The 27,440-nt window shown below is 59.4% G+C and overlaps 1 protein-coding gene across 1 annotated transcript; it reads left to right on the forward strand.

Moving 5' to 3' along the window:
• The first annotated feature begins 5,993 nt into the window (after nt 1–5,993).
• On the forward strand, nt 5,994–26,611 carry FOXO6 (forkhead box O6). The gene is made up of 2 exons (XM_045064322.1): nt 5,994–6,904; nt 24,422–26,611. The coding sequence occupies exons 1-2, from the start codon at nt 6,491–6,493 to the stop codon at nt 25,688–25,690; spliced, it is 1,683 nt and encodes a 560-aa protein (XP_044920257.1). The 5' UTR covers nt 5,994–6,490; the 3' UTR covers nt 25,691–26,611.
• Nucleotides 26,612–27,440: the final 829 nt, after the last annotated feature.

A 27,440-nucleotide genomic window follows, 5' to 3' on the forward strand; every position in this document is an offset into this window, starting at 1 on the left:
TCTCCATTTTGCATATGGGGGAAACTGAGGTTGGTGACTAGTCCCGGGTCACCCAGCGTGTCCTTGATGGGGCTGGGACTTGCTGCCTCCTTCCCCAGTACTAGGACCGTGACTGCAGAAGGGAGAAGCAGCAAACCTGGGGTGCGATCGGTGGGTTGGGCATCTGGGCGCTTCTTCCAGACTCAGGCTCGATGGCTTGGGATAGACTGCTGCCTCCGGGGCCCGGTGGGCTGGGGGTGGGGGTACTAGAGAGGGGGACAGCTGGAAGAGGCTGCCTTCTGTTAGAAACCTCGCTCCCTTTTCCAGGACTCCTTCCCCTAACAGTCATGGCTCTGGAATTTTAAACGACTTTAGTATTTTGTAAGGAGGTCTCAGGGCTCTGGGAACGTCAACCTCAGATTGAACCTTCGAGGTCACCTGCTCCAAGCGTCCCATCCATTTGACTAATCAGAAGACAGAGCCCCTGAGGAATGGAGAAACGTCTTAGCTGAGAGCAGGGCCGGTGGCAGAACCCTGCAGCCCCATGTTCTGAGAGCGTCACTGGATCAGGGAGATGACAGGCTGGGGTCAGGACATTCCAGAGGACAGGTCACATGGGCTGGACAGGGCAGGACAGGACAGGGCAGGGCGGGCAGGGCAGGAGGCCACAATGAGATGCTAGGAATTCTTCTGCCAGGCTCTGCTGTCAAGTCCTCACTTTGTCATTTCCTTTCCATATCCCTGGGAGGTCACTGTTGTTGTCCTCATGCTACAGGCTAAGAAACAAGACACAGAGAAGTTCCAAGTCAAAGAGCTTCTTCATGAAGGAGGCCAACTCGACTGTGGCCTATCTCCAAATCCTACAGCTTTTCTCTTACACCTCCGTCCCAGGGGGAATCTTGTCCATCCTCTACCTCCGCAAAAGTCCCGCGTTTTTCTAGAACCTCAATACGTGATCTTATTTAGAAACAAAGGCATTACAGATGTAGTTGGTTAATTGAGGGTCTAGCGGAGTGGGGTGGGCCTAATGCAGTGTGGCTGGGTTCAGAGAAAGAGGAGAGGCACAGAGAGAATGCCGCTGGAGACCTGGAGAAGACACAGGGAGGACAGCATGGAGAAGGAGACAGAGGCTGGAGCGATGTGTCTACAAGACCAGGAACACGGGGTTTGCTGGGGACGCGCAAAGACTGGAAGAGGGAGGAAGGGCTTTCCCCTAGAGCCTTCAGAGAGCACGGCCCTGCCAGCACCCTGATTTCAGACCGCCAGCCTCCAGAGCCTTCAGACAATATTCTGGTTGTTTTAAGCCACTTTGGAGCTTTTGCCCTAGCAAACGAATACGCCTCCTTCCTGTCTCGTGGAGAGAGGATGACGTGCAGGCCTCAGGGATCCCAGACGTGGTCGTGTTGCCATTTAGAATATCAGGGCAAACACATGGGGGAGAAGGACAGAGGGGGCACGTGTTTGTCTGACATTTGCTCCAGGCTCCACCTTCCACGTTCGGTCCTGATCACCCTCTGTGGGTGACGACAACCATCTGTCGGAGGCCCCGTGAGGCATTCCAGAAGCGAAAGGATCTGCCCTTCAGGCCCTAGGTGCCTCCAGGTACAATGCAAGGAACAAACCTGAGCTGCAGTGTGAGTCCTAGGGAGGGAGGCCGCTCACTTCCCTTCTCTGACCCTCTTTCCTCACCCAGAGAAAGCGAAACATGGTCACTGACTCTCAGTGACTGGGAGAATGAAATGTCATTCAAGAAACATGTATTGATGGTCTCCGTGCCAGCCCCTTGCTCTAAGTCCTGGGGACACAACAGTGAATAAGATAGGCAAAAAGGTCTTGCTCCCAAGGGGTCAGATTCTTCTGGATAACATGTGTCAGGGGCTGACAGTAAGTGCTCCATACAACTTACGGCGATAAAGACACAGGGTTGAATGGCACAGTGGGCAGAATGGGCTTGGCCTGGAAGAGGAGCCCACATCAGCCCTAATTGTCTTCCCTGTCGGTGTGGCAGAGCCTCCTGGCCCAGGAGAACACCAGGTCTTTGGGCACCCGGCAGCCACTGGTCTAAGCTGTTTGCTCAAAGCCAGAGAGCTCTCTGTCCCCAGGCAGGGACAGTGGAGGCAGCTCAAGGAGGTTTGGGTCCCATCAGGAGGGCCTTCCCCTGCTGCTCTGTCCCCCCTCCGCCACACAGCCTCAGCTCAGCCCCACCCACTCCCTGACACTGTCCCTGGGCCAGGCCTGAGCCTGCTCTGGAGGCTCTCCCAGCTGTCCTGATGTCCCCTCTGGCTTCTGCAGACTCTCCCCATTTCCACCCCTGGAGGCCTCTTCTGGGCACCAGCCCCTCCCCTCCAGAGGCGTCCCCAGACATCACTCCTGTGCTATTCTTTTTTCCTGACAACTGTGGCATCAAATGTCAACCAGGATCTGCTCAGCACCAGAAGGTGGGGGCAGGAGGCTGGTTCTTGATAATGACTGTGTGGTTTAGGGGAGGGTCCTCCTCAGTACGTCCCCCCCACCCCACCCCATGAGGGGCTAGGCATGGCTGGCCCTGGTCTGGCTCTGCTTCCAGATCACTGTGTTGCCTCAAGCAAACCTCTTCCTCCTCAGATCTTGGTTTGTCTGAGCCAGGAAGGGGAAGCAGGCTTCACCTGGTGGTATGAGAATCAGGGGACACAGGCAATACCCTCTGGGGACTCGGAGAATGCTGGGCCAGTGGCAGTGGTCTCCCCTGAGAGTTCACTTCCTTCTAGATGAGCTCTGGAAGAGGTTCTGGGGGGTGCACAGTAGCTATGCCCATCAAACCTCAGAGAAGCCCGTCCTCCTGTCCTCACTTGCCCGGAGTGAGTCGGGACAGCTGGCACCAAGCACTGGGAAAGCGGGCTCTGGCGGGCCCTGACAGCTCAGCAGTGGCAGCAGGGAAGTGACAGTGGCCGCAGTGGCAGGGGCTATTCTGAGAGTTGGGAAGGGCTGGGGAGCTGAGACTGGAGGAGGGGAGCAGCCCAGGAGAAGGTAGTCCTGTGAGGGTGAGGGGAGTGTCCCTGCGGCCATGTTCATGTTCATAGTAGGGAGTGCCGTGTAATGCGCACTGGTGGGGGGCGGGGATGGAGCACTGAGGTCATGAGGCATGCACTGGGGTTGCTTGGGTGTCTGTGTACAAGTTTTGGGATCCAAGTACGAGTTGCATGGGTAAAGCACGCATCTGGAAGTGCACAAGCAAGCCGGTGTGCATGCATTGGAATGCGAGTGCATTCGAGTGCACAGGAAAGTGAGAGCAGAAGCAAAAGCTCCCATGTGTGGAAGGGGGAAGAATGCAAGGGTAAGCAAGTGGGCTCTTGTTTGTGAGCAGGAGCAAATGTGGGAGTGGTAAGAAGGGTATATGAGAGAGCAAATGTGAGGGAGGGGAGCAGAGTGTGAGAGCCCTGGGGCTAAGGGAACCCTCAAGAGGGTTTGGGGACACAAGGGAAGGGACATGCGCGCGTGTGTGTGTGTGTGTGTGTGTGTGTGTGTGAGTGAGCCAGTGTGCACCAGTGGATGTGTGCATGTGCACGGCGTGAGCAGCGGGGCCAGTGCGGACTGAGAGGGGTGGGAAGGGAAGACGTGTAGGAGAACCAGCAATGGTCATAAAAACAGCTAGCATTTATTGAGCACTTACTCTGAGCCGGGTGCTGACATGTATGAGCTTACTGAATTCTTTACATCTCCCACGACGTCAGTGCTGTGATGATACTCATTTATAGATCAGGAAAGGGTGGCTTTGCGCAGTTAAGTAACTTGCCCCTAGTCTTAATCGCTACGTTATACTGCCTCGTAATGAATGTGTGAGCAGCGGCCAAGCTGTGAGTAAAGAATTGAGCGTCTGTATTGGTGGTTAAGTGTGAGTTTGAGCGTGTGTGCACTCAAGGCTGAGTGTGCCAGACGTGGGTTCCAGAAGAGCGTCCCGGCAGCAGCTGTGGACACTGGGCGGGCAGGGGCCCGAGCAGAGCCTGAGTCAGCCTCCGTGGCGTCTCTGCCAATCTGACTTCCCAACCCCGCAGGGACAGCCTGTGCCAGGGCCCCCAGCTAAGGGATCCTCCCAGCTCTGGTATGGCCCCCCCAGCAGGCCCCTGGCTCACACGGCGGGCTGGGCCATGACTGGAGACTGGCAAGAGGCCTGGGTGGCCTCCAGGGTACCTGGGGGGCTGCCCTCAGTGTGGGCTCCCCAGGCAGACGGGGCATATGAGAAGTGTGGGAGGGGGTCCAGCAGTGATTTCAGGCCCCTTGTGACTCTAAACAGAACCACCTGGAGGGTGTGTGTATGTATGTAGAGTGGGGGCAGCCCATGGTTCCCATGCCCATCCCTGCCTTTGGGATGTGACTCAGGCAGATGCCATGCCAGGCATTTGCAAGCTGGGCCTACTTCCACCCTGGGGGGGGCGGGACGAGGAGGGGCCCCTCCAGCCCTGCCCCCACCGTTACCCTTGGCCTTACTCCTTAGGACCTAAGCTGGAAGGAAGGAATTTTTGAGAGCCAGCTGTGTCTATGATGGATCGGGCCCCAGACTGCCCAGAGAAAGAGGAAAACTGCTGTCTCCAGCCCGGTCTCCAACCTCTCCAGATGTGGTACCCCCCCGGGCTGGAGAGCTTGGAATTCTGGTCCTGGAAAGTTACATCCCACTCTAGGCTTCGTATCCTGACTGGCAAAAGAGAAATAATATACTAAAGGGACATAAGTGACATAAGGTGTTGCTGGCAGAGCAGCAAGTGGTGGGGGCAAGCAAGTAACAGAGACAGTGGTGGGAGGTGGGGCTAGAGAAGGTGTCAGGATGAACTGATATTAAGCTGAGCTTTGAGGAATGGGAGAATCTCCCATGAGGGTCCTGAGGAGGGAAAGGGCTGTCCAGGCAGAGGGGCAAAGGCTGGCAGGTGGAGTTGTGGCTGAAAATCTAGCCCAGGACTCTGTGGGATGAGATCATGGACTGCCTAGCTTCTCAGACAGCCTCTCCTTCCTGAGGCCATATGATGATCCCATCAACATCTGAGTCCTCCACTAGCCTGTGCAGTAGGGACCTCATCTGTCTCTGTCACCTGCCACTCCTGTTGCAGTGGTCTGAACAGTGCCTCGTGCATTAAAGATCCTCATCTGTTAGATAAATGAGAAGTTTCTCCCCAAACAGGATGAACTCTGGGGCAAGAGCTTGTTAAACAGCCGCTGCAAAAGCCTCCCTGAGCGTATGAAACTGGTCTGTAAAGTGTGGTCCTGGGCGCAGCACCTGGGAACTTGTTAGAAAAGTCTTCAGCCCCAACCTAGACTTACTGGGCTGGGGCCCAGCAATGTTTTAACAAGCTCTCCAGGTTGATTCTGTTACACGTTAAACTTTAAGAACCAAGGCTCTAAAACTATATCCACAGGTCCCCTAAGAGCCCATGAAGAACCCATCTGCAGATGGAGAAGCTGCAGTTGTGGCCAATGTGGCCCCAAACTCTGATATTCTTGATCCCTTCCCTTTCCCCAGCCCAGTCCAGGGCACAAAGGAGAGCTGGATCATCCGCCCTATCAGGTTTCAAAGATTGGAAACCAAGGGGTCTAGAATCAGGGGGCGGGACACGCCCCCCTCGGGAGTGGTAGGCGGAGCCAAATGCTCTGAGCCCCGCCCCTTCCCCGTTGCCCCGGGAAACCCCGGGTTGTAACAATAACCCGGCTGACGCGCTTCTGGGAGGGATCCTGCCGAGTCCGTGGGCGGGACAGCTCGGCTGCGGACCAATGAGAGAGATCTGGCCCCGCCCCCGCATCCCCCTCCCCCAGAGCCGAGCAGGGGGCGGGGTCGCTCCCGCCTCTCCTCCCCTGATCCGTAGGCGGCGCTGTTGCGCACAGGGGCTGCGGCGGGGTCGCCCGGAGCAGGGAGCCCCGCGCCCCAACCCCCAGCCCGCAGGCGGGGCACCCGGGCAGGCAGAGGATTCCGTGGCCGCGGGCGGGCACGCCCCGCCCCCTCCCGCGCCGGGCCCGCCCCCTCCCCGTCCCCCGCCCATTCCGAGGTGCAGCCGGCGCTGAGCGCGGCAGGCGCGGGAGCTGGCGCTGGAGCCGGAGCGGCGGCGGCGGCGGCATTCACGGGGCGGCGGCGGCGGCGGTGGCGCGGGCTCCGGCACGGGCTCGGGCTCCGGCATGGTGCAATCCGGCCTCGTCCCGGGAGAGCGGGGCCCGCGCGCGGGGCCGGCGCCGGGGGAGCGGCGGCAGCGACGGTGGCGGTGGTGGCTGCAGGCGCAAGCAGGCGGCAGGTGCTAGAAGCGGAGCTGGGCGAGGTGTGTGCCCGCCGGGCTCCGGGGCCGCCGCTCCCTCGCTGCCCCCATCTTTCCCTCCCTTCGGGATTCCCAGCGCGTCCAGCCCCCTGTCTCCGCGTCCCGGCCCATGGCGCCCCGCGGTTGAGCCGGCGCCGCCAGGGACCCCTCCCGCGGGCCTCCCCGGGGCGCGCAGATCCCGGAGCCGCCCGCCCACCCTCCGCGGAGTCTCCCTCCCCTCCTCGCCCGAGCCGGGCGGGACCATGGCTGCGAAGCTGCGAGCGCATCAGGTGGACGTGGACCCGGACTTCGCGCCGCAGAGCCGGCCGCGCTCGTGTACCTGGCCCCTGCCGCAGCCCGACTTGGCCGGCGACGAGGACGGAGCGCTGGGTTCAGGGGTGGCAGAGGGCGCCGAGGACTGCGGGCCGGAGCGCCGGGCGACGGCCCCGGCGATGGCCCCAGCGCCGCCGCTGGGCGCGGAGGTCGGACCGCTGCGGAAAGCGAAGAGCTCCCGGCGGAACGCGTGGGGGAACCTGTCCTACGCCGACCTCATCACCAAAGCCATTGAGAGCGCCCCGGACAAGCGACTCACGCTCTCGCAGATCTACGACTGGATGGTCCGTTACGTGCCCTACTTCAAGGATAAAGGCGACAGCAACAGCTCGGCCGGCTGGAAGGTGGGAGCGTCCGGCTGGGGAGGAGGGCTGGGGTCGCCGGCTAGGGCTTCCTGGGGCTGCGAGGTGCGTCCGGGGCCCCGACGAGCCGTCGGGAGGGAGGCCCTGGGGCACCCCTAGGGGTCACAGAGTGTGTGCCTGGGGAGTGGGGCCGGCCCGCAGACAGGCGGGGGCGTGCTGGGAGCAGCTGTGTGCGTGCTCTGGATGCAGGGTGGGAGGTCTGGTGAGGTGACAAGGGACTGCCACTTTGAGGCACCTCCGAGGGACACCCCCTGACCACGGCGGCGTGGCAGAGAAACCGACTGGGAGACCTCGGATATTAGGGGCCCCCTCTGAGACCCCGCGAGTTTGCTTTGTGTGTTACTCTTGTTTTACCCTCTTCCCCCCGGGCACCCTTCTTAAAGAGCTGGAATAATGGCCTGGGGCGAATGCCTGCCTTCTCCCCAGATCTTTCCCACTACCTTCCCTGGAGCTGGCCCCAGGGCAAGGAGTGCAACCCTGAACCCTTCTTCCTGTGGTGCCAAGAGTTCACCCTAGGGCACCAGCCAGGCTGGGGTGGGGAACTTGGTCAGGTGACCTGGAATCTGAGTTCTCCGTGGGGCAGCTGCTGTCCCCCTTTCCCTGGATCAGCATGGTGGGCTGGGGATGACCTCTGCCGGTATGAAGGCAGGCTATTGAGGGCTGGGAATCTGTCTCTTCCCACCCTAGGCTGTCTGGCTTCCATTTCCCTGGCTTTTTGAGCCCAGATGCATTTGGGGGGAGGGGAGGGGCAGGGGCACCCTAGGGAGGCCGCCGTGCCATCCAGTGGAAAGGGGGGAGCCATCTTGGGAGAGGACAAGGGCTTGACTGGATTGTGGCCTCCAGACCCTCCTCTGACCATCTCGTTGGGGAATGGGGATAGTCGATGCCTTTGCAGGAGGAGGAGGAGGTTTGGGGGAGAGGGAGGGGTCTGTGCCTAGGGCCTGGGAGCTGTTAGGCTTCCTCTGAGAGAGGGGTCTCTGCAAGGGAGGCATGCCTACATGGAGGGAGGGAGCAGTGCCTGGTAGTGGCTGCAGACAGGTCAGCGGAAGGAGGGGTGCCAGAGGAGGAGGGGAGGCTGGTAGACATGAGCAGCTCTGGTTGTCCAGTGGTTTGCATTGTAGGGGCCACAGCACTCTGACCTGGTGGCCCATGGCTCTCAGGCTTCATGCTAGCATCTTCTCTGGCTCTCTCTGGCCACTACAGGGTGGAGGTACAGGTTGGAGGAGCACCCGTGAGTCTCCCATCTTCTTGGTTCAGCTCCCACTGAGAACACTTATTCCTCCTAAGTGGGTACTGCCCTTGGGATTTGCTCCCACCCCCGTCCCTGTCCGCACACACTCTCCCACCTTTCACTTCTCCCTGTAGATGTATTTCTTGTCTTCAAGATCACAAGTTCAGATGCCTCTTCCAGGAAGCCTTCCCTGACCCTTTTTAGCTAGCTAAGGACTTCCTCTTCCCTGGTCCTCTCCTTGCCTGTGATAGGGCTCAGTCTTTTGTGTCCTGTCGCATTTCCCCTCCCCACCCAACCATTAGAAGACAGTGGCAGTGGCAGAGCAGTCTCCGTGCCCATGGCACCCAGCATAGATCCTGGCACCGAGGAGCCATGGGTGAATGTCTGGTGAGAGTGTGAAGGAACGGGTGGCTGGTGCACAGGGTGGAGAGGCTGGGGAGGGTGCTGTGGGCCAGAGTAAGCCAGGAGGGCTTCCTGTAGGGGGTGGAGCCCCACTTGAGCTTGAGGGACCAGGAATGGGGGGGGAAGATGGCAAGAGAAGATGTGAGACCAGAAGCTGAGGGAGAACTGCAGTTCATGAAGGTCTCAGGGCCAAGCCAGGGCATCCAGGGGCTGCCAGGGGCCTGGTGTCAGCCACCTTCAGGCATCTGTGCCAGTTGTCTTCTTAATGCTCTCAGCAGTTCTTGAGGTAGGTTTCACTGTCACCGTTCACAGAGCTGGGCACTGAGACGCAGAGTGGAGGAGTGAACTGCCCAAGGTCGCACAGTCAGTAGATGGGAGAGCTGGACTCCAATCCAGGTGTGTCTCCCTCTAAGGCCCCACACAGCCTCTGGAATAGTATCCTGCTGGCACTGGGTGTGGGAGGGGGACACAGACAGCTTTTGAACTGGGGCAGGTCTAAATCCTAGAATGTGACTGGGAACGTGCTTGGAGATAATTTAGTCCCCGGACTTCATTTCTCGGACAACAGGGAGCCTGAGGCCCCAGAAGGGGATGGAACTCCTCAGGTTGTTGGTGAGCTGCAGGTGCTGGGCGAGGGCCGCCCGTCTCCTGCCTGCCCCTTGGAGGTGGTTTCCACTGCACCACGCTGCTGGGGACACACTAGTTCTCCCTGCACCTGGCTCAGGAAGGAAGGTGCCCTGGCTGGTCCTGGGCTGGGGCCTTGGAGAGGGAGCCCGAGGCTTGGGCTCCCGTCCCAGGGCCTGGCTGAGACCACCCAGACACTAGAGGAGGGCTGCTCAGAGGGACCTCTGGCCTTTCCCATTCTACCCCACCCCCAATCCTTTTTCTCCTCTCATTCCTACCCCTGCCCCCATTCCCATTCAGTCCCTCCAGAGAACTGGTGGAGGGACCAGCCCCAGCCCCAGCCAGCCCATGCTTTAGCAGAGGGTGTGGAGGCTGTGGTATACCTCTGGGGCCAGGCCTGGGGCTGGGGCCCATTGTTCCTTCCTCCCTCCCCTCCCCCACAGAAGTGTGGACCTGAATCTCTGGGATCTACCGAGAGCTCTGTGTCAGAGGGAGGGTGGGGGACCAAAGGGGAAGGCCTCAGACCTGCCTTCAGGAGGCATCAGGGCTCCACACCCAGGCTGTGTGTTTTACAGCCAGGAAGGGCTGGAGGTGGGGGAGGTACAGGGAAGGCGGGTTAGATCCCCTGGGAGCCCAGGCAAACTCTCCCAGAGAAGGTGGCACTTGATCTGGGCTGTCTTCATTGGGGGCCAAATGTGTGAGAAAGTCTCTCAAGGGACGTTGACTGGAGATGCAAGGGCAAGGAGGCAGAACTGTAGGAGACGAGAGGGTTGGGCGGCTCCTAGGAATGGCAGGGAGGTGGCATGGGAATGGGAGTGGGCCAGATCAGGAAGGGCCCAGGTGCTTGGCTTTCACCCTGTGGTCCCACCTGGGACCCGGGGAGGTAGTCAGAGGTGCTGCTGATGGGAACAGGAGGAGGCCAGATCAGCAGCAGGTGCAGGACCCCCAACAGCCTCAAGCCTGGCCTTGGTGCTGGGAACTCCACCGCCCCCGAAGAGGCCGCTGAAGAGGCTGCTAGTGTTTCTCTCAGGACAGAGGTTCTCTAGGCCTTGGGTGAGGGCCGGGACAGGAGGTTCCCCTCCCTCTTCGGTGTCCTAAAAGTGTGGAGGTCAGACATCCAGGTAGAGCCTCCCACTTCCTCCCAGATGCTCCAGCCCCACCTTGCCTAGCAACAGGATTCCTCCAGGAAGCCTTCCAGACTGCTCTGGGTCCTGGTGCTCCTTCCACTTAGCGCCCCTGGAGTTATTCTGCCTGCTTTTGTGTTTCCTGGCTGCCAGCTCCCCTGGGAGCTCCCAGGCCAGGCCTGGGCACCTCCCATTCCTGTCCCCAGGCTTGATGGGGGAGGAGCACAGTGGATGGGGACTTCCCTTCTCCCTCAGGGCCTGGAGCAGCTCTGCAGTTGGGGGATGGGATCTGGAGGGAGGGTGCTACCCCCATCTGGCCCAGGCTGGGCAGCAGGTCTTAGGTGGAGTGGTAGGAGGGACTGAGTCACAGGTCAAGAGGAGGGTCCTCTGACAGCCAGGCTGAGCAGTGGATGTGAGTGCAGAGGGCTCCCCCTTCTCTCAGCCCTCCAGCTTGCTCCAGCAGGGCTCCCTCCTCCTTCTTTGTCCTCCGGGGATCCCCAGCCCCAAGGGTTGGTGGGGGTGCGGGAGGAGGCGGTGTGAGCCCCGGTTGGGGGGTGTCCTCACCCCCCGCCGCGCACGAGCGGGGGCCTGGCAGCTGCCCGCCTCCTGGGCACGAGCCCGTGCCAGCCGCTCCTGGCACAGTTGCTGGCACGCCCGGCAGACTCCCACGGCCACCTGCTCACACCCACCCACGAGCGCTGGCGCGCTGCGGGCCCTTCCGGCTTCCCGGGCCTCCCGGCGCCCCTCCCCCGCCGCCCTGCTCCGGAGCCCCCACCCCAGTCCCCTTGCTCTCCGCGGGCCCCCGTGCTCCCGCCAGCCAGCCCCAGGCCCGGCCCCCTCCCTGCGCCACTTGGGGAGCGCCAGAGTCTGGGTCGCGGGGAGGCCCCTGGGGTAGCTGCGGGGAGAAGGAGGGATGGGGAGGCAGGCAGACAGACAGACGGACAGACAGGGTGAGGGCCCCGCCTGCCACCTGGCGCCGCTCCAGCGGGACGATGGCGGGCAGCGCCGTGCCAGGCGGTAATTGCAGACAGACTAATTTAAAGAGATGAGACGGTTATTTTTAACTCGTGTTAAGGTAATGAACGGCGCGGGGGGTTTGCGGGTTCGAAAGTTCAGCACCCCCCAGCCCCCACTTTCTGTGGGTTGGGGGCCCCCCTCTCTGCACACCCAGAGGACTTCAGCTTCAGGACTGACTGGAGTTGGGGGCTTCTGGCAGGGCCTGGGAGGGCTCGAGGGCCTGGAAAGAGGCGCCCCCTAGCCCAGCGCAGATCCCTTCACATCCTGGCCACCATGTTTGGGGTGGGGGGTGCGTATTAGCATCCCGAACTTCCGGAGTGAAGAAGTGACTTGCCCTGGGGTCACAGCCTTAGGAAGTGTCTGCCCTGAGAATCGAACCCCCTTCTGGCCCCAAAACTCAAACTTTTTCTGTGCCACTGGGGCTGGAGGATAGGGCTTGTGTTTGGGTTTTGAAAGAGTGCAGGCGTGTTCCTTGCAATCCAGAGTCTTGTCTTCAAGTGGCAGCTGGTGGTGGCCGCCACACGGGGTCTTGGGGGCTGTGGAAGCCCCTCTGTCTGGGTCTTGTGAGGGGCGAGGCAGTGGTGGTCATGAACTAGGTGTGGCCATAAGCTTCTAGGATATAGGTGTACTGGCTATAGCCAGGGGAGGCCCCTCTTCCCCTCACTGTCTCCCTTATCTTGTGGACGGCTCACCAGCAGCCCCTCCCTATGTGCAGCCTGTGAGACTGCATCCCAACTAGGGGGTGGGTACGTGGGAGACAGGTCATGCATTGGGGCTCACTCCTTCCACCTCCAAATCCGACTTCATGTCTCTAGAGGAAGTGGGGAGTCATGGAACCCAACACTACCTTGCACGCCTCCTTGCCCAGCTCAGTCCCCTTCTCACACACTGTAATGACTGAGCACACTGGCCTCTGGGGCTGCCCATTCTGTTGCCAGACAGGTCTTAAAAGTTGTTAGCACTTCCTTCCTTCTCCCTGGCAGCGGTCCAACCTCCTGGAGCCGAGCTCCTCTCCTGGTGTGTTGGTTCAGCTGTTTGGGTCCGCTGGAGTTGCAGAGTCCAGAGCCTTTGAGGGTGGACAGAGCACCCACAGAGCCCCCCTAAGGGAGCCTGATCTGGTGTGTGTGAACTGGAGCAAAGTCTTTCCCATTCTGATCCCCGATGAGATCGGTGTCCAAAGGGCCTTAACTGGATCCCTGGTTCTTTGAAGTCTGTAACCGACCAACACTCTGGTTCAAGGAGCTGTGAGGGCTTAGTTGGGACCCAGGGCACAACATACTGATGGGACTTCTCAGGGGTGCAAGCATGTGATTACAGGTGTGGATGGACTTGAACTTGGGACTTCTGCTTGGGAATGCCTATTCTGACCCTGGCAATACCCAGGTGGCAAATGGACTTTGGACACAATAAAGAGAGTGCTCATGGCAGTCTCAGTGGGCCCCCAGAGCAGACAGATGGGGGGTGCAGGGTGTTGGGTGGGCACTAACTAAGGCTCTGGGGCCTGAGTAGGGTGCTCAGGGGGACAGCTGGATCTGGAGCGGCCCCCCCCTTCCTCCTGGCACCCTGGTTACCATGGAAACCAACTCCTGTTTGGGAGGGTTTGGCTGTTTGCTGCCTCTCCCACCCCCCAACCCATATGTGGAGGTGGGAGGGGGGCCAGGTGGCGTGTGGGGGAGGGGCCTCCCACACCCTCCCCCTGGGGCCTCCCTCTTTGCAGAGAAACCTCTCTGGTCTCTAAGGGGGTTGCCTCTTGTGGGAAGGGGAACCAGAATTAAGAGAATTAACGTCTGGGTGCTAGGCCTTTGGGCACTTCACATACATTCTCTTTTTACATCCTCCCTGGACCCTGCCAGATATGTGTTAATAGCCCCATTTTGCAGTTGAGGAAATGGAGGCCAAGAAGGGTGAAGTCACTGGGCCAGGGCGGCATAGCCAGGACGAGGCTGAGCCTGATTTAGACACAAACCTGTCTGTCCCCTGTTTCTCCCAGTGCCGTGTGGTCTCAGCCCTATGCACACCAGCCCTCCTGCCCCAAGGCTCTCTCATGCTCCAGAATCCTCAGGGGCTCCTCAGTGTCCCCCTGGGAGCCCGCCAGGCTTGGACAGCTCTGTATGGACTCCTGGGCCCTCAGCTGGCCTTGGCCGGGCCCTCCCCTCCCTCCTGCTTTCTGAGCTGCCCGTGATCTCAGGGACCCTTCGCTTTGTCACCTTTACACCTCTCACGCCCTGCCTTTGTCAGATGCTCATTGAGGCAGCTCCTGACTCTTGGACTGACCCCTTGGGCCACCCCTCAGAAACTGGACTGGGTGCTCGGGTGGATTGAATGCAGGCCCACCTCCCAGGCAATTCTGGAACCCACCACATCTCTCTGAGAATTTCTGCCTATTTTCAAATCCTTCATTGTTGGCAAAACTGGTTGATGATCAGAGTCACCTAGAAGCTTTTAAATAAGAGTTTTCTAGTTCCCATCTCAGACCCTCTCTATCAGACCCTCAGAGGGTCTGATTTTAATAGGTGTGTCTACTGATGGACCTAGATTCTGAGCCAGTGCCTTCGTGGTGGTGTCTCAGACTCCTGATTGTCCTTCCCTTCTGCTCCCAGTGTAGACCAGCTTCTTCTCTAAGTAGGCTGCCCCGGTGGAGCCCCTTCCCCTCCTCCTCACTCTTCTTGGTTCCTCCAAAGAATTATAGGCCATGCAGTTAGCTTCAACACCGGATTCCCCAGCCCCAGCGCCGTCCCCCTCCTGTGTCAGGAGTCGCGCTGTGTAGAACACAGTTGGAGAGGATGGAGCCGGCCGCTGGGGCAGATGCCCTCTGCCACTGAGGGCCTTTGGCTGCAGGAGGATTCGTTGTGGAATAAAGACTCAGCAAGCATCTGGAACTGGCCCAATAAGGACCTGAGAGTCACAGCCCCTCTTCTCGGATAGCTCCCTGTGTGTCCAGCGCAGTGCTATCCCTATAGGATCCTGTCCGGGGGCCTCACCTGGCATGACATTCAAGGCCTTGGCCCCCTGCTCCCAATCATTTTCTCCAGCCACATCACTCCGCTGTTCTGACCCTCGAATCAGCCCCACTGAACTATGCTAGCCCAGGATTCAGCCGTCGGCTACCATTATACACATGCTTTCTTCTAATTCTTGCGGCACCCTGTGAAGTCGCTACTGTGACTTTCCCTGTTCTAGGAGGAAACTAAGGCTGGAGAAGGAAAGTGGCTTTTACTGTATCCTGCTGTAAGTGACAGAAATAAAACTCCTGGGGCTAACTCTTCCCTAGCCCAGTGTTCAGGCCAGGTCAATCCAAGCTCACACACACCCCTCACTCCCTGCTAGGCCTCCACCCCCCACCGCCCCCCATTCCCATCATGTCTCTCTGCTCTGTCTTAGAGTTTGGCCCTGAGCCTTCCAGTCTTGGGGTTGAGGGGTGGGGGAGGAATTGCTCCAGGGGCACATGGCTCCCTCTCTCACACAGAGCTCCCCAAGGGCAAGTCCAGACCAATGTGCTGTGGTGTTCGCTGCCTCCTTCCTCACCTCATCTTCAGGCCCAAGGCTGATGACAGCTTTCTCCATTCACTTTAGTCCAGACTTACACCTGTCAGCCACCCACTACAGTGCTGCTGAGAGGAACCAAACTGGCTCCCTGACCTTGAGTGACCCACAGGTCAAGCTGGGGAGATAAGATGAGGTCTCCTGAATTGGACTTGGGGATTGAAGATTGCTCAGGGTCATGAGGGAAGGCCAAATAATGGGTATTAGGAAGTGGGGGGAGGGGAGCCAGAGAAAGGAGGTCAAACCCTCAGGACTCTTTAGGAGCCCATGGGGTCCAGTTCTGTTGGTCAGAGCACAGCAGAACTTGAGGCTGGGGAAGCAAGCAGGGGACTGAAGGGAATGGTCTTGAGGACCAGGCCAGGGAGCTGGCACTCCAAGCTGAGGAATGATCTAGGCAGAAAGATCATTCCGAAGTGGTGTGGACAGGGGGCAAGACTAGCTTGGGCACGCAGTGTGGGCCTGGCACTGGGGTACAAGGGAGAAGGTGTGTAGAGGGTAGAAGTCCAGAGAGTCTGAGAAGCAGGCCTGAGGTGCGATGCAGACCCTTTGGGACCCGAGGGATGTTAGAGGTGAGACTGTGGTGCGGTTAGGAGTCCTGGAGGCAGAAGGGAGGAGCTAGAATGGCCGCTCACCATCTGTGTGGCCTTGGGCAACTGAGCCTGTTTTCTCCTCTACAAAATGGGATGATAATAGGACTTATGCCCAAGCTTTGTGGTGAGAATTACAGGAGAGTTACATATAAGGTCCCCAAGAAATCCTAGCAAACATCCTTACTGTGTTGTACATTGCTCTCGGAGAGGAAAGGAAGCCCTTCCCCACTGCTGTGTGGGATGGGGATCCTGGGCCCTGATCCTTGAGAGACACTGACTCGTATTAGTGTGTGTGTGTGTGTGTGTTGGGGGCAAGTGGTCCTTCCTTTAAGGCCTCCTGTTCTGTCCCTGAGGTGTCAGCTCTTCAGGATGTCCAAGCTTCCACCTGCCCCTAGCTTGACCCACCGTTCTCTTGCCAACAGAGTCTTCCTCCTGGCCTTGGGAGGCTAGCAGGCAGGTTTTAGGCTCCATATTTTCACAGATGAAGGCAGTGGTTTGCTCAAGGTCACCCTTGAACCCAGGGCTGCCTGCCCCTGGATGAGGTCTCCTCTTTGTCCACTGGGAGGCTGTGTGACCTTGGGTATGGCCCTTCCCTCTCTGGCTCTGAGTCCCATCTAGAGATCCGAAATTCCCCTCCCCCACCACTCTGGGAAGCCTTGCAGCCTCCTCCACCCTGTCTGTCCCCTCCCCCTGTCCTCTGCTGGCCTTGCCTTCTCTGTAACCTGAGCTGGGGCTGTGGGGGAAGGGGGCTCACCCTCTGCCAGAGGCACCTGCCAGCTGAGCAGATGTGAGGGGATGGAGGCCCCCCTCCCCCCAGGGGATCTCAGGCTCTTAGCGCAGCTAGGCTGGGGCTGGGGCACGCGGGCACTCAGCACACCCAGCCCTGGCCTCTGGCCTCTACACCCAGAGCTTACCCCGAGCACTTGTCCATTTTTCAGGGGACATTCATGCTCCAACATGTCCTGCAAGGACCTCTCAGAATCCAGAAGACAGATGGCAGATGAGGGCGGGTGCCCCGGTCTGGGTGGGCTGCCTGGGGATCCTGGAGCCCCTTGGCATAGGGACAGAGGGCCAAGGGCAGCCCCTGGGGGCGAGGCCAGTGTCTGTGCGGGTGGCCATGCCCCTGGGAGAGCAGATGGTTCTCTTGGCGCCATGCCCACTCTGCCTCTTTTCCCCCCAGGAGCCAGCCTACAGGGCTGGGGCACAGCTGCTGGGCCCTCCCCAGAGCTGGGCCCAGGGCAGGGCGGGGTGAGGTCACTGCAGCTGCTCCCAGGGCCTGGGGCAGGGGTGTATGGAGGTGATGCTTGCAGAGGGAAGGACGGGGGCTCCGATTGAAGAGTGATAGGGAGGGCTCTGGATGGCTTTGCATTTAGGGATCCCCGTTAATCTTGGATGAAGGAGGAAAGAGTCTTTGGAGGATTTGATGAGCCAGTGGGGACTGCCCCACCCCCACTCCTACCCCAGGCCCACCCCTGGAGCTTCTTTCTGGCCTGGGATCCTCCTTTGAGGCATCTCAAGGTGGGAGGCAGGGCAAGGGCCCTGGGTGTGAACTCCTTCCCACATCACCACTTCCACCACGTGACCTTGGGCAGCCCCATTCATCTTTTGGAGCCTCAGTTTCTCCTAGTAAAATCAGTAAAATCGGCACACTACACCAACACTACACCAACGCAGAGGATTGTTCAAAAGACAGTGAGATTTCAAGTGTGGTGCCAGCACGGTGCACAGCACATAATGAATGTTCAGTAAAGGGCAGTTTCTTGCCTTCCTTCCTTACCTGAATTCTCTGGAGGAGTCTGGAAGCACTGAGGAAAAGCAGGGAGGTGGCAGAGGCAGCAGGAACTGGAGGGGAAGGCAGGAGGGAGAAGGCGAGGCCTGGAGCTCTGGCCTGAGGTTTTGCTGAACAGAAAGGGCAGAGAATTGCCAGGCCAGAGAGGCTCACGGCTGCCGAGCGCTCCGTGGCATGTGTGGACTAACTGTGAGCCGGGAGTTTCCCTGCGAAGTTCAAGTGGGGAGGCCAGCGTGTGCCCAGTTGTCCTCAGGTTTGGGGTTATATTTCTGCCATGGCACTGAGGTGGGAGCTACTACCTTTGGGACTTGCAGAGGGAAATAGAAAGATGACACAGAGCTCGACTTGCCAGAGCAGCAGAACTGGTCAAGCAGAGAGGGAAGGAGGGGCAGTGGGAGCCGAGTGTGCAGAGGCCTGTCTGTATAAGACAGTGTAAGACATCCAGGGTGGCTGGAGCCCTGGTGGGCAGAAAGGGAATGGGGGTGATAGGCCGTACAGCCTCGGAGGGTTCTTATGTGGGCAGGCAAGGCCTGCTTCCTGAGACGGGCGCGGGGCTGAACCTGGAGAGTGATGGAACCTGGAGGGGTGTCGGTACCTAGCTTTGGGATTGGGCGGATGGGTACAGGTCCTAGGACTGAATTGACAAGTCCTGGAATTCCCCAGATGTCCGGAAGGCCAGGAGGTTGCACAGGACTTGTGGTGGGTGGGGACACACAAGACTTGGGTCTCCTGCCTCTGATGAAAGCCAGGAAGCTAGGGCTTGTGAACCCCGGGTGGGAGGGGGTGGCCATTGAGGTGGGTGGGACCATGTCCCCTGCCACTTTGGGGGAGGGGGTAGGAAGAGCTCTGGCTTTGGAGCCCAACCGCTCTGAGACTCAGACCTGGCTCCAGGACTGCCCAGCTTTGTGGTCTTAGGTGTCATTGAACTCTCCCCAGCCCACTTTCCCCTCTTTGGACAAGAGGGGCCCCTGTTTGCACGATGGCTACCAGGACTGCATCTAAAGAACCTAGTCTGGGTCTGGCATGGGGAGGTGGTGTCCTTCTCCCGCCTTGGTATTTGAAGCACACCCCAGTGGTGTGTTCGGGCTGGCTTGCCTTGGCTCAGAAGGGCCTGCACACTTCTTCCCAGTTCTGTACTCAGTGATGTCATGCTAGCAGCTTAAAATTGGCTGCGATGGGAGTATCCAGGCCACAGAAATCAGCCAAAGTTGCAAATCAAATCAGGTGGGATCTTTTCCCTGCTGGGGAGCTGGAGGCAATCAATCCTGGGGGCCCTTTTGACCCCTAGAGGGGACAGAATGGAAAGTGGGGTCATGGTGGGCTCTGGCTGGACTGGGCAGTGCAGAACTCCTGAGTCCGTGGGCCCTTTTGGTGTGGGTGGATATGGGTCCGAGTCATAGTGTCAGGCAGCCCTCTGTAGGCAGGGAACTGGACTGGTGAGACCACTCTTCTCTCCACGTTCTTCCCCCGCCCTCCCCACCGCCTGCGCTGGGGGCTCTGGCAGGCTCTGGATCCAAGAAGGGTGAGTTATCAGAGAGTGGAGCTGTGCGAGGAGGAGAAATGAGGTTGTAGTGGAAGATAAACGAGGTTGTACTGTCAGGGAATGAGGTGGTACTCGGAGGCAAGGTGAGGCTGCATTATGAGATAGATGGGCTTGTCCTGTCCGGGGATGAAGAGGACTTGTAGGAGAGATGACGTCCCGCCGGACCGGGCGGGTTGCCCCAGCAGAGAACACAGCCCACCGCAGGCAGAAGGAGAGACTCGGACTTGGAGGATAAATGAGGGTGTCCTGCTGGATGGATGAGGGGGCCCGTCAGGTGAATGGAGTGCTGTTAGCAAATGAGGTTGTACTTGCTGGATAAATGGGACTGGGGTGCTGGATAAATGGGGCTGTGCTGTCAGAGGAATGCATTACTACTCGTGGGCGAAGGGTGTCCTGGGAATAAATGAGGGCGTCCTGCTGGATCGATGAGCTGCCCACACCAGGTGGGTCAGACCCTGTCCGTGCGGGGGGACACCCGCAGCATGGCTGAAGTGGTTCTCTCCCCACTGGGGCTCCTGGTGTGTCTTCTGGCCCCGGTGGGACAGGCTCTCTGAGACCTCAGCCCCAGCAAGCCCCAGATGACTCAAGTCTGTCTTGGCCAGAAGGAGGGAGGGGGGAGGGGCCCTGGAGTGGGGGGAGCAGGAGCACGGCCACCCCCCTGAGGCTGTCCCTCATTTCTCACGGAAGCCCTGAGCCTCCTCTGTGCTTCCCTCTGTGGATCAGGCTGCTCCTGACTTGTTCCACTCATGCTTGTCTCTCATTCTGCCCGTGTCCCCTTCTCTCTGCCCGGTTTCCTTTAATTCTCCCTGCAACACAGTATTACCCCCTCCACTCTCTCTCGCTCATTCCTTCATTCAGTGAACATTTACTAAATGCCAGGAACGCATCACACACACGGGGTATGGTCAACACGTAGGTTGTCGACAAAAATCCCTCCTGAAGCGTATATGCTAATGTGAAGGGCAACAGACAATAAATAATAAATACAGACTCTAAATAAATTATATATTTATATATAACTTACATAGTAATTGTTTAGTGTATGCATATGAACTATCTATTGATTAAGAAAGTGATTATTGCTCTAGAAAAATTGAGCGCAGGTCGGGGGGTCAGGAAATGGCAGAGAGGAGGAGCAAAGGGTTAGAGTGGTCACGATGGGCCTCCAGGCAAAAGATTCTATCTGCACGTGGACTTGAAAGAGATGAGAGATGGATGGGGGTATCTGGGCGAACAGTTTTCCCTTGAGACAGAGGCCCCAGGGCTGGACCGTGCCTAGCAGTTTCAAGGAACAGGAGAAAGGAATCAAGCAGATCAGGCTTAGGGGAGGAGACGGAGAGGTCATGGAGGCTCTTGCAGGTTATGGCAAGGCTGTCATTCTTTGCTCTGAGATGGGGTGCATCAGAGCGTTTCTGGGCAGGCCTGGATGTGACCCAAGCTATTTGGTGGCTGAGACTGCTGGGTGGGAGACGGCTGTAGGGAGGCAAGCGTGGAAGCAGTTAGGTCTTTGAGGACACAGAGGTTCAAGGCATGTTGCCCCAGAGTTGCACAGTTCGTGGGGTGCTTGGAGCCCAAACTGAAATCCAGGTCCAATACCAGAGCCCATGTGCTTTCCCCTGCACCAGCTCCTCTCCCAGGTGGGTGAGGCCCCGGGGGCCCGGGCTCTCTATCCCGGGTTCCAAGGGAGAGTGGGATGGGCATGGATGCAGTCAACTGTGCCTTCCCTCTGCCCTGAGATGGCCTCCCTCCCAAATCAGGGAGGCCCGACCTCCCTGTTAACCTGCCCCAGGCCTGCGTGGAGGTGTGGGAGGCGGGAGGCCCCAGAAGCTGGGCCCAGCTCCGGGCACAGGGGAGCCTGGGCATGCCAGGGCTGTGGCTGTGGTGGTGGGTTGCTAGGCGACTCTAAGAGGGAGCCCTGGTTACTGCTGCCTGGCAGAGGCGTCTCCCTTCTCTGCCTCCCTCACCTCCTCCGTGGCCTCTGGCCTCCCAGGAGGCCCTGTGGGTGAGCTGTGATCTGTGCTTGCCTCTGGATCTTGGCTGGGAGCTCTGAGTGGTACCAGGTGGCTGGGCCCCGAGGAGCCAGACTGGGCTTCAGGGCCTGGACTGCCCTCAGGGGCCACAGCCCAGGTACACAGCTGGTGCCCAGCCTGGCTCCACAGGCAAAGGCCTAGGTCCTTAGCCAGCTCTGGGCTCCCTCTCCAGGTGACCCTGGGCAAGGTGTTCCAGACCTCCAGACGTCCCGTCCACAGTCCCTTCCACCTGGCCTGCAGCATCCTTCCACCGGGGCCTGGTTTTCTGCGAGAGTGCCAGGGGTGTGAGCCGGTCCTGCTCCTGATGGCTTGAATCTGGAACACTCCCTTTTACATTAGATTCCATTTGCAAAGAGTTCTACTATTAAAAAAAAAAAAAAGTTTGGGACGCCTGGGTGGCTCAGTGAAGCGTCTGCCTTTGGCTCAGGTTTGATCCCAGGGTCCTGGGATGGAGCCCAGCATCATGGGGCTCCTTGCTCATCCCTCTCCCTCTGCCCCTCCCCACTGCTGGCGCTCTCTCTCCCTGTCTCTCAAATAAATAAATAAAAACCTTTAAAAAAAAAAAAGTTTGAAAACCTGTGGACTGGATGAGTTCAAGAACTTACAGTGTCAGATTGAAAAGGTCATGGAGTACAGCTGGCACTTATCAGTACCCAAGCGGGGAGACAGGCCCGGAGAGATGAACAGGCCTCCCCAGGTGAGGCTTGGTGGGGTGAGAAGAGCACCAAGCCAGGGGTCAGGAGGCCAGTGCTCAAACCCCTCTCTGCTACCAGGTCCTAGGTGACCTTGGGCAAGTCCATCTTTTCTGGGTCAGACCAGCAGTGGTATCAGGCTGGGGGCTCCGGGTCCCAGGGGTACCTGGCCAGGCAGGGAACAGAGTGGGGAAGAGTGCAAACCTTCACAGGCCCAGAGCGGGGGGCTCTTGTACAAATCATGGAAAACATGGAAACATGGAAAAACATGAAAAACATGATTTGTCTGTTCAGAAAACTCAGATGCAATTTTGCAACGCAAAATCCCCCTGAATGCTAAAAACGAAGCACAAGACTTAATAGGAAATTTTGACCTTGAGGCATGCCCCCAGGCTTCTTATGCTGCCAGCTTCTAGGGATAGTTTACATGGAAAGTTTGAGAAGCACCAGAGTCCTGGCTTCCTAAGATTCTTTGGAAATTCCCTGACTCCGTTCTCTCGGCCGTGGTGGAATGTGATGTCCTTTGGACTCCGGGTGAGAGGAACCTGAAATCAGTACCTGCCTCTGCCATCTGAACGGTGGGACTGGCGGCTTACTGAACCACTCTGAGCCTTACTCTCCTCATCCGGAGACAGGGCTTACAATCCCTGAGTTGTATGGAGCTGGAGAGAATACATGAGATCAAAGACTTATGATACCTTCTGGCTGAACAAGCAGGTACTGAGTGGGTGCTGACACTTGGTGATGTCCTTCTCCTCTCCCCCACCCCCACCCCCAGCCCCAGAACCAGGCTGGCACACAGTGACACCGCTAAAGAGGTGTTGCCTGACCCACCTCCAGCTGGAGAAGCTGGGAGGCGGAGCCTCTGAGAAGCCAGACAGCCCCCTGGGGGAGAACTGAGGCCCCTGAGGCCTCTGAACACAGGTGTGCAGGAGGGGCTGGGGAGCCAGGTGCAAAGGCAGGAGTGGGAAGGGGGTATCTATTGGAGGGAGCACCACTCCCTGGGGGTCTAGCTCCCCTCTTCGAGGGGCCCCAGGAGAAGCCAGGCAGGGCAACGCTGGGAGGAGCCTTGGAGCTGTCACCTCCCCAGACCAGAAAGTGGCAGCCATGGGGAGCGGGCGGGGTGCCTGAACAGTCAGGCCAGTACCTGGAGCTGGGAGTGTGAGGGAGGCAGCAGGAAGGACCCCTCCTCCTGGAGACTGACGGGAAGGAAGCAGGAGAGAGGGCCCTCACTGACCAGTGGTTATGAGCTGGGCAGACAAATAGGTTAGGAGTAGGTCCATGAGCTGAGTTAGGTCTGGGGTGCTATCTGACATGTGCTGCCTGTGGGACTCTGGGCAAATTACATCATGCCTCCGGGCCTCTGTTCCCTGGTGCAGTGAGACGGGGTAATGCCAGCTTCCCAGACGGCTGGTGCCTAGCGCAGTTATACCCAGAACATGGTATTAAGGAGGCAGAGAAAAAGCAGGTCCCAGGGGGGTGATCTCGAAGTGTGGTCTTCTGGCCAGAGTGAGGCCTTTAACCAGGGTTTAGGAGCACCCCGTACAGTCACCAACCACGTGCCCGCACACATTGCCTCACGCAGTGATCTAACAGCTTTCTGGGGTGGTTACTGAACCAGGCCCATTTTGGTCAGAGGCGTTCACTGAGGCACTGAGGCTCAAGGAGATTGAGTCAAGAGCCCTGGCAGGTCGTGGGAGCTGTGCCCCGCCACCCCTCCCCACCTTTTTGGCAAAAGTGCGCTGTGACGTGGGGAGCTTTAGAGACTAGCACGGAAGAAATTTAGAAGAGAGTGTGTGCATGGGTGGCGGAGTGGAGCCCAGGAAGGTACCGAGCGACAGCAGAAGGCACTGGGCTGCCCTGGGCGAGCCACTTGACCTCTCTGAGCCCTGGTCTTCTTGTTGGAAATGGGGATCAGGCCACCTGATGTGTGGCAACTTTGTGAAGCTTCTACCAGAAAGGGGCTTGGGGGCAGAGCTCCTCTGCTCCAGGTGGTCAGGAAGGGAGGGCAGGCGGGAGAGCTGGGCTGGCCTGAAAGTGGACACTGAACACAGGTGGGGTCTGAGGTCCCCCATGGCTGATGGATGTGCTCTGAGGGGCTTGCTGGGAATCTAGGCTGCTAGGGTTCCCAGGAGCTCAGGAGAGTTGGGGGAAATTTCGGAAGAGTTCCAGGCCTCTACCCACCTTAGGGACCCCCAGCCTTTTCTGCTACCCCTGGCCAGGCCCTCCCAGCAAAGGGTTAACAGTCTTCTCTACCTGCAGTTGCATTTTAAAGACACGAAATTAAAGCAGGTAATTTATTCTCCCCACACACGAAAGAGCAATTAGTTCTAAACAGGGCTTAATCAGTCACCACGAGATTGATTTCTGGAGCCCTGGGTTTTCGGGCTCCTGGCGCCATGCCAGGCTGGGGAGGGAGGGGGCAGACAAATGAGCCACGCGGCGGCATGAGCCCTTACATAATCTGCTGGGGGGCCCTGGCAGCCTGGCTAGCCCCAGGCGGGGCTTGGCTGAGCTGGGGAGAGGGGGCCTTGCTGTAGTTCTTTAAGAGTAGCCCTCAGGCTTCTGCCAGGCCTCCTGGGGAGAGGCCAGGCCCAAAGCCCTAGCCCCTCCCTCTGGGCGGTGTGTGCTGTGGGGGGAAGGGGTGCCGGGGAGAGGGAAGAGTGGTGAGGTTCTGGGGTAGAAGGTGGGTCTTCCTGTCCAACCTGGTACTTAACACCTGTTCTCCCGCTCTTTACCCCATTCACCCTTCATCATTTTCTGTTTCCTCCCATTGCCCCTTCTGGCCCTTCTCCCTCCTCCTCTCTCACCTTTTTATTCCCCTCTCCTCTTTCCAATCACTTCCTCCTCTTTTCTAATGGCCTCCTCGCTTCCCACCCCCCCCCCCAACCCATGTCCTTGTCTCCGGCCACAGAACTCCATCCGGCATAACCTGTCGCTGCACACCCGTTTCATCCGCGTGCAGAATGAGGGCACAGGCAAGAGCTCCTGGTGGATGCTGAACCCCGAGGGCGGGAAGACAGGCAAGACCCCTCGGCGGCGGGCCGTGTCCATGGACAACGGGGCCAAGTTCCTGCGCATCAAGGGCAAGGCGAGCAAGAAGAAGCAGCTGCAGGCACCTGAGCGAAGCCCCGATGACAGTCCCCCGGGCGCGCCAGCCCCGGGGCCCGTGCCTGCCGCGGCCAAGTGGGCCACCAGCCCGGCCTCGCACGCCAGCGACGACTACGAGGCGTGGGCAGACTTCCGCGGCGGCGGGAGACCCCTGCTCGGGGAGGCGGCCGAATTGGAGGACGACGAGGCCCTGGAGGCCCTGGCACCGTCGTCGCCGCTCATGTACCCGAGTCCCGCGAGCGCGCTGTCACCTGCGCTAGGAGCGCGCTGCCCTGGGGAGCTGCCCCGCCTGGCCGAGCTGGGGGGCCCGCTGGGCCTGCACGGCGGCGGTGGCGCGGGGCTGCCCGAAGCCCTGATGGACGGCGCGCAGGACGCGTACGGGCCTCGGGCCCGGGCGGGGACGCCCGCCTACTTTGGCGGCTGCAAAAGCAGCGCCTACGGCGGGGGCGGGGGCGGGGGCTTTGGGCCGCCGGCGCTGGGCGCTCTGCGCCGCCTGCCCATGCAGACCATCCAGGAGAACAAGCAGGCCAGCTTCGCGCCGGCCGCCGCGCCCTTCCGCCCGGGGGCGCTGCCCGCGCTGCTGCCGCCGCCGCCGGCACCCAGGCCTGGCCCGGTGCTGGGTGCGCCGGGGGAGCTGGCGCTGGCGGGCGCGGCCGCCGCTTACCCCGGCAAGGGCGCGGCCCCGTACGCGCCGCCGGTGCCCTCGCGCAGTGCCTTAGCCCACCCCATCAGCCTTATGACGCTGCCCGGCGAGGCGGGCGCCGCGGGCCTGGCGCCGCCGAGCCACGCGGCAGCCTTCGGGGCCCCGCCCGGGGGCCTCCTGCTGGACGCGCTGCCGGGGCCATACGCGGCGGCGGCCGCCGGGCCGCTGGGGGCCGCGCCCGACCGCTTCCCCGCCGACCTGGACCTCGACATGTTCAGCGGGAGCCTCGAGTGTGACGTCGAGTCCATCATCCTCAACGATTTCATGGACAGCGACGAAATGGACTTCAACTTCGACTCTGCCCTGCCTCCGCCGCCGCCCGGCCTGGCCGGGGCTCCGCCCCCCAACCAGAGCTGGGTGCCGGGCTGAGGGCCGCCTCCCGCGCCCCCGGTGCCCCGCCCCGCCCCCAAGGGGCTTCTGTCTTCCCGTCCTGATTCCCTGGGCCCCATCCCCCATTCCAGCTCCACGGGAGGATCCGGGAGACAGCCCCAGGCCTGCTAGAGACGTCCCTCAGAGGCTGACCGCTGGAGGGAAGTGGTAGGGCGGGGCCGGGGCGCCTGCCATTCCTGATCCAACTCCTGAGACCCGCTCCTCCTGCCCCCCCCCCAGGGCAGGAGGCCTGGGGGAATTCCAGGCGGGGTGGGAGTAGGGAGGAGCCAGATGAGCGTCGGTGGTCGGTGGTTGGGGATTCTAACCAGGATGTGTGGCATGGGGCTGGGGGCGTCTCCGAACCGTCAAGTTGCAGACGCCCTCACCGCTATGGATCACCCACCCCGGACTCCGGATCTGATTCCCAGCTGACACCTTCCCACTGGTCTTAGCCTCACCCACCCCAAGCCAGGAACCCCCTCCCGGAAGCACACCTACCTGTTGGCTGTTCACCCTGAGCTGTTTTCCTTCGGCCCAAAACCCCCCATAGAGCCCTCCATCCCATGGTTCAGCCCCTCCTTCCTATCCTGGCAGGCCCTAGCTCCTCCTCTCCTCTCAGGTTGGAGTTAATCCCCCTTTCAACCCTTTCCCCCCAGTACTGGTCTCAGCCTCTCCAGCAGGCCTCAGCTCCGGATCTACCCCCAAACTGACACCCCTTTTTCTCCGTTCCAGTCCTGCCTCCTCTCCCGTATTTATAAGTGTCCGGTCGGGGCGGGCTATGGGCGCGGCGTCCCCGGCGCATATCGTAGGCAGTGTACCGTGGCCGTGCCGTCAGCGTGTGCGTGTGCGTGTGTACCGTGTCGAGGCCGTGTAGAGTGCATTGTACAGCATATTTTCATGAATAAAATTGTTTTAAATATTTCCCGCGCTTTGGGCTAGCAGGGATGGTGGTGGCGGCCGAGGAGGGTCATTGGCAGGGATCGTAGGGTGTCCCTGTGCCTGCGTCCCTATTGTGGCTTTGTGTCTGAGTCCCTGTCGGCATTCCCTGATGCCTGTCTGCTCACACACATTGGTTAAGCGCCTACTGAATTCTGGACGCTGGCGATGTGCCCGTGTGGAGTTCTGCACCTGTTTCTGTGAGCATATGCATTGCAGGAAGTTTCTGGTTTGTGGGAAATTCTGTTCTGAATACATAAGCCTAGAGGTTCGGAGAGATGGCACAGATATTCACTGAGAACCTGCTAGTGTCAGGTCCTGCATTAGGTATGATTTTCATTCCCATTGTGCAGATGAGAAAACAGGGTCAGAAAGGGAAAATGGCTTGGGAAGGCAGGCTGGGATAAGGGAAGGGAGACCTTGGAAGGCACACAGACTTCTCTTTGAATCCATTCCCTGCCACTTGCTAGCTCTTCGCCCATGCGCAAGTTATCAATGTCTTACTTTCCTGGTCTAGACCACAGGGTAGTAGCACCCATTGCATGGATTTCTGCGGAGGAGTAAATAAGAAAACGTATGTGAACTGCTCGGCCCTGTACTCATTCATTCATTCATCCATGGAAGATTTCATGAGCACCTTTAAGTGTCAAGGTCTTGTACCAAGCATTGGGGCTGCCAGAGAGGGCAACAGAGACACAACCTCTGCCTTCAAGGAACTTAGAAGCTCACAGGGGACACAGGTGGATAAACAGGCAATTATGCATCAGAGCTGTAATGAATGGTGGAGCCTGGCTGTTGGGGGAATAAATGACAT

Source organism: Mustela putorius, unplaced genomic scaffold (assembly GCF_011764305.1).
Source record: "Mustela putorius furo isolate JIRA1106 unplaced genomic scaffold, ASM1176430v1.1 tig00003853_pilon_pilon_pilon, whole genome shotgun sequence".
NCBI lineage: Eukaryota > Metazoa > Chordata > Mammalia > Carnivora > Mustelidae > Mustela > Mustela putorius.

Excerpts from the sequence above, each read along its gene's own strand:
- FOXO6 (XM_045064322.1), top strand. The coding sequence starts at position 6,491 with ATGGCTGCGAAGCTGCGAGCGCATCAGGTGGACGTGGACCCGGACTTC. Across the intron at positions 6,905-24,421 it reads ACAGCTCGGCCGGCTGGAAG|AACTCCATCCGGCATAACCT; the intron begins GTGGGAGCGTCC and ends CTCCGGCCACAG.